Source organism: Oryx dammah, unplaced genomic scaffold (assembly GCF_014754425.2).
Source record: "Oryx dammah isolate SB20612 unplaced genomic scaffold, SCBI_Odam_1.1 HiC_scaffold_11200, whole genome shotgun sequence".
Lineage (NCBI taxonomy): Eukaryota > Metazoa > Chordata > Mammalia > Artiodactyla > Bovidae > Oryx > Oryx dammah.
The window spans coordinates 41,188-52,229 of NW_024080593.1; the positions used below are offsets into that span (position 1 = coordinate 41,188).

The 11,042-nt window shown below is 67.8% G+C and overlaps 2 protein-coding genes across 2 annotated transcripts; one reads left to right on the plus strand and one right to left on the minus strand.

Annotated features, from left to right (window-relative positions):
* The first annotated feature begins 154 nt into the window (after positions 1–154).
* LOC120860779 (F-box/WD repeat-containing protein 5) lies at positions 155–4,066 on the plus strand. The gene is made up of 9 exons (XM_040236495.1): positions 155–297; positions 809–1,024; positions 1,175–1,332; positions 1,633–1,807; positions 1,966–2,114; positions 2,189–2,606; positions 2,818–2,965; positions 3,037–3,249; positions 3,332–4,066. Exons 2-9 carry the CDS (start codon positions 832–834, stop codon positions 3,573–3,575), a joined length of 1,698 nt encoding a protein of 565 aa, XP_040092429.1. The 5' UTR covers positions 155–297; positions 809–831; the 3' UTR covers positions 3,576–4,066.
* A 4,171-nt stretch (positions 4,067–8,237) lies between these two features.
* LOC120860780 (TNF receptor-associated factor 2-like) lies at positions 8,238–10,692 on the minus strand. Its single transcript, XM_040236496.1, has 3 exons — positions 10,322–10,692; positions 9,792–9,940; positions 8,238–9,403 (listed from the first exon to the last, which is right to left on the minus strand). The coding sequence occupies exons 1-3, from the start codon at positions 10,599–10,601 to the stop codon at positions 9,185–9,187; spliced, it is 648 nt and encodes a 215-aa protein (XP_040092430.1). The 5' UTR covers positions 10,602–10,692; the 3' UTR covers positions 8,238–9,184.
* Between the last annotated feature and the right edge of the window lie 350 nt (positions 10,693–11,042).

Sequence of the window (11,042 nt, forward strand, 5' to 3'; positions counted from 1 at the left end):
GCGGCCCGAGCCACGGCCCCGCCCCCGCCCCCGGCAGCCCCTCGGAGGAGGGTGGGGGGCGCTGGGCGGCCTCGCCCCCGCCCCGCCCCGCCCCCGGCTCGCCCGGCTGCGTCCGCGCTGGCCTGCGGCCAACCTGGCAGGGGTCCCCCAGGCCAGAGGGCAGAGGTCAGGGCCGGTTGGTGCTCCTGGCGGCGTCTGGGACGGGCGGCCGCGCCGGCCCTCGTCCCGCCGGCCCGGAGTCTCTCCTGGGAAGGACCTCTATCCCATGCTGACCGCTCCGAAGCCTGGGGCAGCAAGGTCAGAGATGGTGTGCAGGGGTCACCGACCCTTCCTTTCTGGGCCTCGGAGCGGTCACCAGCTCTGGCAACCAATGTCTCCCCGGGCCCCTGTGAGGGGGAAGTCAGAGGGCCCCACCCAGAAAGCCTGTCCTCCTGAGGAGAGGAACTTTTGGGGTGACGGTCCCCCGAGCCCATGGCAACTCCAGCTCCAGCTGGACCAGGCCGGGAAGCAGCGTGTTCAGGGAATCGCTGGGCCTTGCGGGACCTCAGAGTGCAGGGTCCGAGGAGCACGGCTGTCTAGGGGGGCTTGGGGAAGCTCTTGGCTCCTTGGCTGTGCAGGCAGTGCCAGCCGGCCCTCCGCACATGCTCAGTCCAGTGGAATGCCCAGCAGGGCAGTTGGTGGAGCAGGAGCACCCGCTGGGCTGGCTCGGCTCCGCTCAGCCCCGGGCTCCCGTGCCTCTCCTTGGGCCTGGGGGCCAGTGTCCTCCCTGGTCCCACTGGCAGCTAAGGGGGCTGTGTGTGTGTTTCAGGGCCGCCTGGGCAGAATGTCACGATGGACGAGGGGGGCTCACCCCTGCTTCCAGACAGCCTGGTTTACCAGATCTTCCTGAGCCTGGGCCCGGCCGACGTGCTGGCCGCCGGGCTGGTGTGCCGCCAGTGGCAGGCCGTGTCCAGGGACGAGTTCCTGTGGAGGGAGCAGTTTTACCGCTACTTCCAGGTGGCCCGAGATGTGCCCCGGCACCCAGGTCAGCACCGGCCCTCAGCTGGCTGGGGACGGCCGGGCTGGGCCTCCCAGCACTGGGCCTGGGAGTGGGGCCAGAGGGTGGGCAGGGCGGCCCCCGGCTGCCAGGGCCCGGGCTCCGAGGCCCGCGGCCCCAGCATGACCCTCCCCACAGCGGCCACGTCCTGGTTCGAGGAGTTCCGCCGCCTCTATGACGCGGTGCCCTGCGTGGAGGTGCAGACGCTCCGGCAGCACACCGACCAGGTGCTGCACCTCAGCTTCTCCCACTCGGGCTACCAGTTTGCTTCCTGCTCCAAGGACTGCACGGTGAAGGTGAGGGCGGTGGCCCCGGGCGGAGGTTAGGGCTGACAGTGGCCCCCGGAGAGGGTCGGAACCTGGACGGCCACCCGGGCTGGGAGGCCGGGGCCGGGCGGCCCTGACTGCCTACAGACGAGCAGAGGGCCCTGTGCGCAGCTGCGCCAGAGCAGGCCGGAGCCCCACGCACTCACAGGCCTCGGGTGGTCTGAAGGCCAGAGACGAGGGACCCCACCCGACGGCAGTTTCCGGGCGCCGGCCAGGAGGGGCCCCGAGAGCGGGCTCACCAGGCGTGCCTGCTGGGCGCCCCCCGCGCAGATTTGGAACAACGACCTGACCATCTCGCTGCTGCACAGCGCGGACATGCGGCCCTACAACTGGAGCTACGCCCAGTTCTCCCAGTTTAACCAGGACGACTCGCTGCTGCTGGCGTCCGGGGTGTTCCTGGGGCCCCACAGCTCCTCCTCAGGAGAGATCGCGGTCATCAGCCTAGGTGAGAGAGGGCTGGGGGCGGGCGGCCCGACCGCCCCGCCCCTAACGCCCCGCCCCTGCAGCCCCCGCCCGCCCTGCCCCTACCGCCCCACCCTCCGCCCAGACACCTGCGCCCCACCCCTCCAGCCCCCGCCCGCCCCTTCCTGGTGCTCCCCTCAGACACCTTCGCTCTGCTATCCCGGGTTCGAAACAAGCCCTACGACGTGTTCGGCTGCTGGCTCACGGACACCAGCTTGATCTCGGGAAACCTGCACCGCATCGGGGACATCACGTCCTGCTCGGTGCTCTGGCTCAACAACGCCTTCCAGGTTCGTGCGGGGGGGGCCCTGTGGCCGCCGCGGCCTCCCGCAGCCCTTGCCTACCTCCGCACTCCCGCCCCCAGGACGTGGAGTCGGAGAACGTGAACGTGGTGAAGCGGCTCTTCAAGATCCAGAACCTCAACGCCAGCACCATCCGCACCGTCATGGTGGCCGACTGCAGCCGCTTCGACAACCCCGACCTCCTGCTGGACGCCGGCGCCCCCGGCACAGACTCCAGCCGCGTCTTCGACCTGGGCGGCGACGGCGAGGACGAGGAGAGCGACCCGGGCCCGGCCCGCGCCAAGGGCCTGCGGCGCCTCCTGGACGGGCTCCTGGAGGGCCGGGCACAGCCGCCGCTGCCGGAGAGCAAGCTGGAGACTAAGGTGGCCGAGCTGCTGGCCCAGGGCCACACCAAGCCCCCCGAGCAGGGCAGGGCCGCCGCCGGGAGCAAGCTCCTCATCTTCACCACCGGCTGCCTCACCTACTCGCCACACCAGATCGGTGAGGGGCCTGGGGCGGGTCCGTCTGTAGGCAAAGTCCGTTCCTCCTCTTGTCTGGGGTGGGGGTGGGGGGCACGCTCTAGTCCAGCACTGCTCCCCACTCACCCCTGGGCAGGCAACGTTCAGATCTGGGGGTGCAGGGCAGGCAGCACCCCGGCTGTCTGGGAACTGCCAGGCACCGAGGCGCCGCCCCCACCCCCGCCCTCCTGCAGGCATCAAGCAGATCCTACCGCACCAGATGACCACAGCCGGGCCCGTGCTGGGCGAGGGCCGGGGCTCCGACGCCTTCTTCGATGCGCTGGACCACGTCATCGACGTGCATGGACACATCATCGGCATGGGCCTGTCCCCTGACAACAGGTGGGCCTCTGTGGGCGCTTCGGGGGCGGGCGGCGCTCCGTGGGCTCACACTGAGCTGCGTGCCGGCGCAGGTACCTGTACGTGAACAGCCGCGCCTGGCCCAGCGGCTCGGTGGTGGCCGACCCCATGCAGCCGCCACCCATCGCCGAGGAGATCGACCTGCTGGTTTTCGATCTCAAGACCATGCGGGAGGTGAAGCGGGCTCTGCGCGCGCACCGCGCCTACACGCCCAACGACGAGTGCTTCTTCATCTTCCTGGACGTCAGCAGGGACTTCGTGGCCAGGTGGCGGGGTGATGCCGGGGCGGGGCGGGGCAGGGGCAGTGTCGGGGGCGGGGCGGGGCTCACCGCACTGTCCGCTCGCCAGTGGGGCCGAGGACCGCCACGGCTACATCTGGGACCGCCACTACAATATCTGCCTGGCCAAGCTGCGGCACGAGGATGTGGTCAACTCGGTGGTCTTCAGCCCCCAGGAGCAAGAGCTCCTGCTGACGGCCAGCGACGACGCCACCATCAAAGCCTGGCGCTCGCCGCGCACCGTGCGCGTCCTCCAGGCCCCGCGCCCGCGCCCACGCCCCTTCTTCTCCTGGTTCACCAGCCAGAAGCGCTGAGCCGCTGGGCCTGCCAAGCACGCCCGGGGCCCTTTCCCAGGGCTGAGCGCCGCCCAGACCGCACAGGGGCAGAGCAGCTCGCCACAGGAATGCCTTAGGAAGGGGGCCGGGAGGCCGCAGGGAGCGCGGCCTGGCCCCCACCATGCCCGCACACACACAGCGCCTCCCACAGCTGTGCCGCTCAGCGCCGGGCAGCCAGGGTCACCTCTGACTGGCCCGGGGTGCACAGAACACTGGGTCCCCCGCACCTCACCCCTCCCTTTCCCCTGGGCCCGGGCCCTGGGCCCGTCAGCACCACGTGTCTCCTGGCAGCCCCTGTGGGGCCTGGCACTGTTCATGGCCTAGCCTTGCCCAGGGAGCCGGGGCTCCCTCCTCTGGGAGCTGCCCAGCATCAGGGCTGCAAGGCAGGTCAGGCTGTCATGAGCCCAGGGGACCTGCATGTCACTGCTCACCTGTTCAGGGTCTGAATAAACAGTTTGCAGGAGCACAGCGCTGACCAGTCTCTGTGCAGGGAGGGGTGTGGCATCTACTCGGGCCCTTGGTGTGCTTGCTGGATAGGGTAGGGGGCCCCAGGCCACATGCTGGAGCTGCCCTGAGCCGGCCAGCGGGGACTCAAGTTCGCGTCCCCAGCTATAGCCCCCCACCGTGTCTAAACAAGGCCCCTGGCACCAACTCCTGAACAGGTCCACTGTGTGCCCGCTCCCTGCCAGCAGGGGACACAGGAGGAGTCTGACGGCAGGCGGGTGGGCCAGCCGGCTGGGGAACCGGAGCTCTGCTTGCCTGGGCGCCTGTGGAGCTACCGGCTCAGGGCTTGGAGTCCTCAAGGGGGCCTTGGCTGGGGCAGCGGCAGAGCCCTGTGGCGCCTGGCACGTGGCTGGCCACAGCAGAGGGGCAGGGGTGGCCCCGGCCCTTCCCAGGGCTCGCCCGGCCCTTGTGTCATCTGGGGGCGCTTGGGGTGGGGGCCCTGACGTGGCGGCAGGCCTGCTGAGCAGCCCCGCAGGGAGCAGCGGTGCTGGACTGCGGTCGGCCCCACACACGGCACCTCAACACGATGGTCGAGAAAGGCGTGGACAGGCCCTAGGGGACCTCACATCCTTCCAGCCAGAGGCAGTGGTGAGCAGGGGCCAGCCCAGTCGCCTGCGGGGTCACAGTAGAGCCGGCCGCAGGGAGACGGGCCAGGCAGGGCCAGGCGCACACAGGTAAGCTAGCCTAGGAGGACTTCAGACCAAAGGGCAATGTGCCTGGAGGAGCCAGCCAGCAGCACAGCGGCTCCCCAAGGACAGACCCCAGGACCGCGTCGGAAGCAGGGGCGCTCACAAATCACATCCCTTGATTTGTCTGCAAACCGCTGGACCCGTGAGAACACAGGAGGGGCCCCAACAGCAGCGGAGCCAGGGTGCACTGCCCTGGAGCCGCAGGCAGGAGCCAGCAAACCCCATGGACGCTACTGGTCCAGAGGAGCTACAAGATGAAATAGGGTATATGTTTAATTGAAAGCCGTCAAGGAGATACAAAACCTGTAAAGCAGAAGCAGCAGAGCAGGAATTGAGAACAGGCAGAAACTGACATTTAAAAGGGAGCTGACGGGAGAGGGACAGCGACTGGGCTGAATGCTTCGCACAGAGAAAGGAGGCTGGGCCTGGCCCCGCTGCTGCGGAATCAGACGACAGCAGAGAAGCAGAAACCCGCCAGAACAGGAACAGGGGCGCCTGGGAGTGGCTCTGCAGAGGAGACGGGCCCCAGGGTGCGAGCAGAGGTCTGATGGAGGGCAGGACCCCCACTCGAGCCTCCAAGCTCAGTAGGGAGCAGCTCAAGGCCCCGCCCCTCCCGGGCAGAGCACGGTGGGCCCATCGCCCAAGGCTCTGAAGACGGGACCGGGGCAGCTGGGCCTCAGGACCGCACCTCTCCCCAGTGCCCACCTTCGATTGCCCGGCCTGCAGCATGGCCGCCAGCCCACCGAGGGGCGGGAAAGGGGCTCATGAAGCGGACTGAGTGCTGAGAGGTGGGGCGACCTCTGAGGGCTCTGTGGGCCCAGGTGCGGTGCCTGAGGAGAGGCCTGACGGCCAGGCCACAGGCGCCAGGTTTCAGATTGGGGGCCAGACGGGGTGCCGGCAACCAGGCCAGAGGGAGCGGCTTGAGAAACAGCCCATGCAGGGCTTGTGAGGCCCAGGAGCCCCTCGACTGTGGGGCTGCTCCCGAGGATCTGACCCAAGGCCTGGTGAGCTCACAGAGCAGTGCCTGCGTCCCCACCCAGGGCTGGTGGAGCACACACAGGGGGCCTGTTCAGAGAGGAGGGTCTGCGTTCCCGCCCAGGGCTGGGGGTGCTCACACAGGGGGCCTGTCCAGAGAGGAGGGTCTGCATCCCCGCCCAGGGCTGGGGGTGCACACGTGGCCCATCGAGAGAGGAGGGCTTGGGGGGGGGACAGCAGACGTGGGATCCAGCCCACAGGTTGCGGTGGGGCCATGAGCCTGAGCCTAACCAGACCCAGACCAGATGACGTCCACGTCGAGTCTAATGCACAGCAGCCCCCAGAGCTGGGAGAGATGCTTGGAGATGCCCAGAGGTGCCAGCCCCCCAGAGCCGGGGAGAGACGCCCAGAGGTGCCAGCCGCCCAGAGCCGGGGAGAGACGCCCGGAGGTGCCAGCCGCCCAGAGCTGGGGAGAGAAATGCCCGGAGGTGCCAAGCACCCAGAACCGGGAGAGAGACGCCCGGAGGTGCCAGCCACCCAGAACCAGGGAGAGAGACGCCCGGAGGTGCCAGCCACCCAGAGCCGGGGAGAGACGCCCGGAGGTGCCAGCCACCCAGAACCGGGGGAAAGACACCCGGAGGTGCCAGCCACCTACATCTGGGGGAAAGAGATGCCCGGAGGTGCCGAGCGTATCCACATGAGCAGACAGGGCTGTGGCGGCTGCTGAGACACCTAAGTGAGCATCACGCGCCGTGCCACAGACGTTAGGGCAGATACGTCTCAGCAAAGAAACAAACTCACTAGACAGACTCAACAGCAGGATGAAGTCAGAGGAGAGCCGGTGAACGTGACTGAGGACAGAGGGCGGAGAGGAGAGCAGGTGAGGGCGAGTGTGGGTCTGAGGGCTGTGGGCAGAAGGAAGCGGTTCAAAGTAGCAGCGGCTGACAACGTCCGCAGATTTGGTGGAAGATACAAACCTACAGGTTGAAGAAGCTGAGCAGGACTCGGGGACAGCACACACCCCTGGACACAAGTAATCAGAGGTGAGAGTGAAGACAGGACGCTGACGGCAGAGAGGAGACGCAGCTTGCCCAGGGGACGGCGCATGGGGCCATGCGGCCCTCCCAGAGACCCAGGGCCGCAGCAAGCAGCACTCTGGGTGGGCACGCCTTGGCTTGCGGGACCTCCACTTCCAACCGGGGATTGAACTCGGGCCGTGGCGATGAAAGCCCGGAGCCCTAGCTGCTGGCCCACCAAGGAGGCCCAGAAGCAGCCAATCTTCCGAGTGCTGGGCAAAGGGGGACAGCCCGGAACTCGGTCTGCAGTGGGAAGGCCCCGCTCTGTTGGGCCTGGTGGAGGTGCTCTCCCGACAGGACACGCCGTGAGCAGGAGGCGGCAGCAACAGGAAACCCTCTCCTGAGTCCTCCAAGCGTGTGTGGTGACTGACCAGGGAGCGGCCAGCGCCGCCGCCTGACGAGGCAGCCGGCCCATCGAGCAGACAGAGCTGTCCCACACACGTGTGCAGCGAACAGCAGGGCCTCAAAACACACGCGGCAGAAAGAGACACGTCAGAAGTGACCGCCGCAGAGGCCAGTGCTCCTCTCTCAGCGAAAGGCGAAGCCAGTCGGCAGAGGCCGTGGAGACACAGCCGAGCCCTCCCCGGTGGCTTCCTATGCGGCCCAGACGGAGTCGCACACCGGGAAGTTGAAAATGGAGAACTGATTCTCTCCGAGTCCTGGAGGCTCAGGTCGGAACTCACGCGGCTGGCAGGGCCGCTCCTGGGGAGGCGCCCTCCCGGGCTCTTCCTGGGCTTGCCTGCTGTCTTCGGGGCTCCGGACACAGCGCACACCCCGAGCCTGCGCTCCCCTCTGCTTTCCACAGGCTCCGGGCGTGCTGGGTTGCACCCAGCCTAGCGCCTCCCTTTAACTTCTCTCTGTAAAGGCTGTCGTTCCAAACGAGGTCACATTCTAAGAAGTACCTAGAAACAGCACTTTGTAGCTTTGGGGGAACACAATTCAACTCATGAGGACCATCAGCCATGGATCTGGCACATGCAGGACGTGCCCCTCGCCGACCGCAGCAGCACCAACAGGTACGGGACTCTAGGCACTTCCTCCAGCCAGGAGGGGTCCTGCCGAAGCTGCAAGCCTGTGCGCAGGACTGGGCGGGACGCAGGGCAGCAGGGACGCCATGCCAGCCCTCGAGACGGACGCGGGCAGGTGTGTGTCTGTGGGAGCAGAGTGGGGAGGCAACAGACGGGGGGGCTGGTGTTCACACCCCGCCGTGCTCAGCACGCCAGGCTCTCCACCCTGGGGCAGAGGACGAGGCCCCATGGGGGACGCGGGGCACACGTCTCACACGTGGGCGACCCCACATAGAGACGGAAATTACACACACAGCAGAGGGCCCGGGTCGGTGAGGGCAGCGCCTCGGCTAGCCGAGGCGGCGCGAGGGGGAGGAAGCAGGACTCCGCTTTTCTGCAACGCCTCTTTTTAATTAAAATACGTAATTCAAAACGTGTACGTGGTTAACTCTGGGCACGGAGTTGGTAACTCTCCGTGCTTTGCTGCTGTTTAATGTCTCAACCAGAGCAGTGAGAGCGGCGGTGCTGAGGGAGCCTCCCCGTCCCGCATGTCACGGGGTCTCTGAGGACCTGGCCCTCGAGTCTCCCAGGCGCGGTCACGAGCACAGGCGGGTGTGGACAGCCAGCGGCCAGGACCTGCGCCCAGCCGGAGGCCCCAGGGCTGAGGCCCCGACAGGGCCCACCAGCTGCATCCCGTGCTCAGGCTGCCCGGGCTCTGCCGCTGTCAAGGGGACCCCCAGGGCGGGTGAGGGCTGCTCCTGGGGCGACTGCACATCAGGCCCCCACTGAAGACAAAGCCACTGGCACTTTCCAGGCCTGGGGCCCCGCTCTCCACGCAGCCCCTGGTGAGACCTGAGGGAGGGAAGCCGCCCAGCAAGCAGTCTCCCAGGAGAACAGCCGACTTCCCTGAGGTCCACGGTGTCCGGGAGCCACAGGCACTCAGGGTCACTGCCCCCAGGGCCGGAGCCAGGACAGCCTGAGCACAGAGAGCTGAGAGTTTGCCAACACCTCCCCGCACGGGCGGGGAAGTTGACGTGTCTCTCGGCAGGGCTGGGCCCCCCCACCCCCTGCAGGGCAGGGGACACAGGGCACCCCCCGCGTGCAGCCTGTCAGCCTGGCCCAGCAGGGCTCTCCTCCGAGCGGCAGCCAGGCCCAAGGCCGACCCTCCTCTCCTGGGCTCCTTGCGGCCGCCCTGCTGCAGGCTGAGGGCTCCAGGCCTGTGGAGCACACCCGCCAGGGACACACAGCCCACAGCCCGGCCCCACTCAGGACGGGCTCTTCAGGACTGAGCTCAGCAGGCGCGCAGCCAGCACAGGGCCACGCTGCGCGAGAGGCGGCTAGAGCCCGGTCAGGTCCACGATGGCCTTGATGAAGATGGCGTCGTCACGCACGTAGGAGTTCTTGGCCTCCATCTTAGAGACAGGGCAGAAGAGCGGGCAGCCGCTGGCAATGTTCATGTCGGTGACCGGCCTCTGGAAGGAGGACGAGGTCACGTCGGGCCTGAAGGCATCGATCACGTGCTCCCGGCTGTTCTGATCCAGCAGCATCAGGGTCACCTGGGAGGAGACCGCCCGGGGGCGATGGGGTCACGGCTCTGCGGTCGGCTGGGCTTTGTCCGTCTGTGCCCGGCCCGGCCCATCCACTGACAGAGGCCCGAGGCTGGTGCCGGCGCGTGGCCTGCGGGCCGTGGGGCTTCTCTCTGAGAACACTTGTCTCAGGGGCGTTTTCCCAGCAGGAGCTCCCAGCTGCCCCGGCCCAGGAGCAGCGCTCCCTGGGAAGAAACACGACCCCGCCCCGCGCTCGGGGACGCCACATCCTCCGCGAGGGACACGGGGCTGTGCGTCCCCTCACTTCCATCTTGACCTAGACCCAGACCTGGATCCCTGGCTCAACCCAGCAGCCCGCCGCCCTGGCACACAAGCCCTGAGGCAGCCCTCCACGCACCTTCTGGTTGAAGGGCCAGCGCAGGAGGGCGTCGTGCGGGCCACGCATCAGCACGAAGAAGAGAGACAGGTGGGTGCCGCGACCCGTGCCATCCCCGTTGAGGTAGGCGCGCAGGCACATCTTGTAGCCGTACCTGCTGGTGTAGAAGGCTGTGGGGGAGGGGGGTGAGCCGGGCCAGCCGCGCGGCCTCCCCACAGCGCCTGCCACCCAGCCCGGGCTCGAGGAGGGGTCAGCCACTGGCACAGACAGACACAGAGCGCTCAGAAATGGGGCCTGAGCATGAGCCCTGCTGGCCCTGCTGCCGGTCGGGGGGCTTGGGCTGGGTCAACATGCAGCTCACAGGGCTCTGGGCAGAGGGCCAAGGTCAGCCACCCCCGGTCTGGACGAGCCTCCCGTCCAGCGAGGAGCGGAGGGCTGAGCAGTGGACGCAGTGGGGGTGGACGTGTAAGAGTACGGAGGGTGAGGAGCAGGGAGCAGGCCTGCAGCAGAGCCCAGCCTGGGCGTGGGGGCGGGAAGGCCCAGAAGAGCACCTGGGGAGAAGATGGCGGGCGTGCGGCCAGCCACGGCTTCCTGGCGCTTCCTGGAGAAGTCCGAGATCTTCCAGATGAACACGCCGTCGAAGGTGGACGCCTCCATCTCGAGGACCTTCTGCTCCAGGTCGGCCATGGCCAGGTCCTTCAGGCCAATGCTCCTCTCCAGCTGCTGCACCTGCGGGGCGGGGCCGTGAGGACGGGCCTCCACCAGGCCCTCGGAGAGCAGCTTCTGTCCAGCACGCGCCAGCTTGTGGCAGACCTCCACGCCTGTCCCCATCTCCAGGAAGACGGCCCCTCGCCTAGTGCCTCGGTCTTCCTGGGGTCAGCTGCCGCAGGTGGGTTCCGTGCCCCCGAGACCCCCACCCAGGAGGTAACGCCGTGTGGATCCACACAGGCAGCAGGCACGGGCCCCGCAGCCACCTCTGCCCCGTTGGGCGAGGGGCCCAGAGGAGTGATGCCAGGAGCCAGCACGGGAGATGGGAGATCCCACCCATGACAAGGTCGCGCGGAGGAAACCTGACAGGCAAGGCGGATGAGGACTCGAGGGACTCCCTGGACCTGCTCGAGCATCCACCCCGAACCAGAACCTGCCTGCCTGCTCTTTGCTATAGTGTGCCTCTCACCAGCTCTTCTGATGTTAGCAGGGGGCTATCCCCGCCACCTTTCTCTGGAGAAAAGCAGCTTAGGGCTCTAAGTTGATAAGTCTCCTGGGCAGGAA

Excerpts from the sequence above, each read along its gene's own strand:
- LOC120860779 (XM_040236495.1), top strand. The coding sequence starts at position 832 with ATGGACGAGGGGGGCTCACCCCTGCTTCCAGACAGCCTGGTTTACCAG. Across the intron at positions 2,115-2,188 it reads GGCTCAACAACGCCTTCCAG|GACGTGGAGTCGGAGAACGT; the intron begins GTTCGTGCGGGG and ends TCCCGCCCCCAG. Across the intron at positions 3,250-3,331 it reads AGCAGGGACTTCGTGGCCAG|TGGGGCCGAGGACCGCCACG; the intron begins GTGGCGGGGTGA and ends TCCGCTCGCCAG.
- LOC120860780 (XM_040236496.1), bottom strand. The coding sequence starts at position 10,601 with ATGGGGACAGGCGTGGAGGTCTGCCACAAGCTGGCGCGTGCTGGACAG. Across the intron at positions 9,941-10,321 it reads GCCCGCCATCTTCTCCCCAG|CCTTCTACACCAGCAGGTAC; the intron begins GTGCTCTTCTGG and ends CCTCCCCCACAG. Across the intron at positions 9,404-9,791 it reads GCTGGCCCTTCAACCAGAAG|GTGACCCTGATGCTGCTGGA; the intron begins GTGCGTGGAGGG and ends GTCTCCTCCCAG.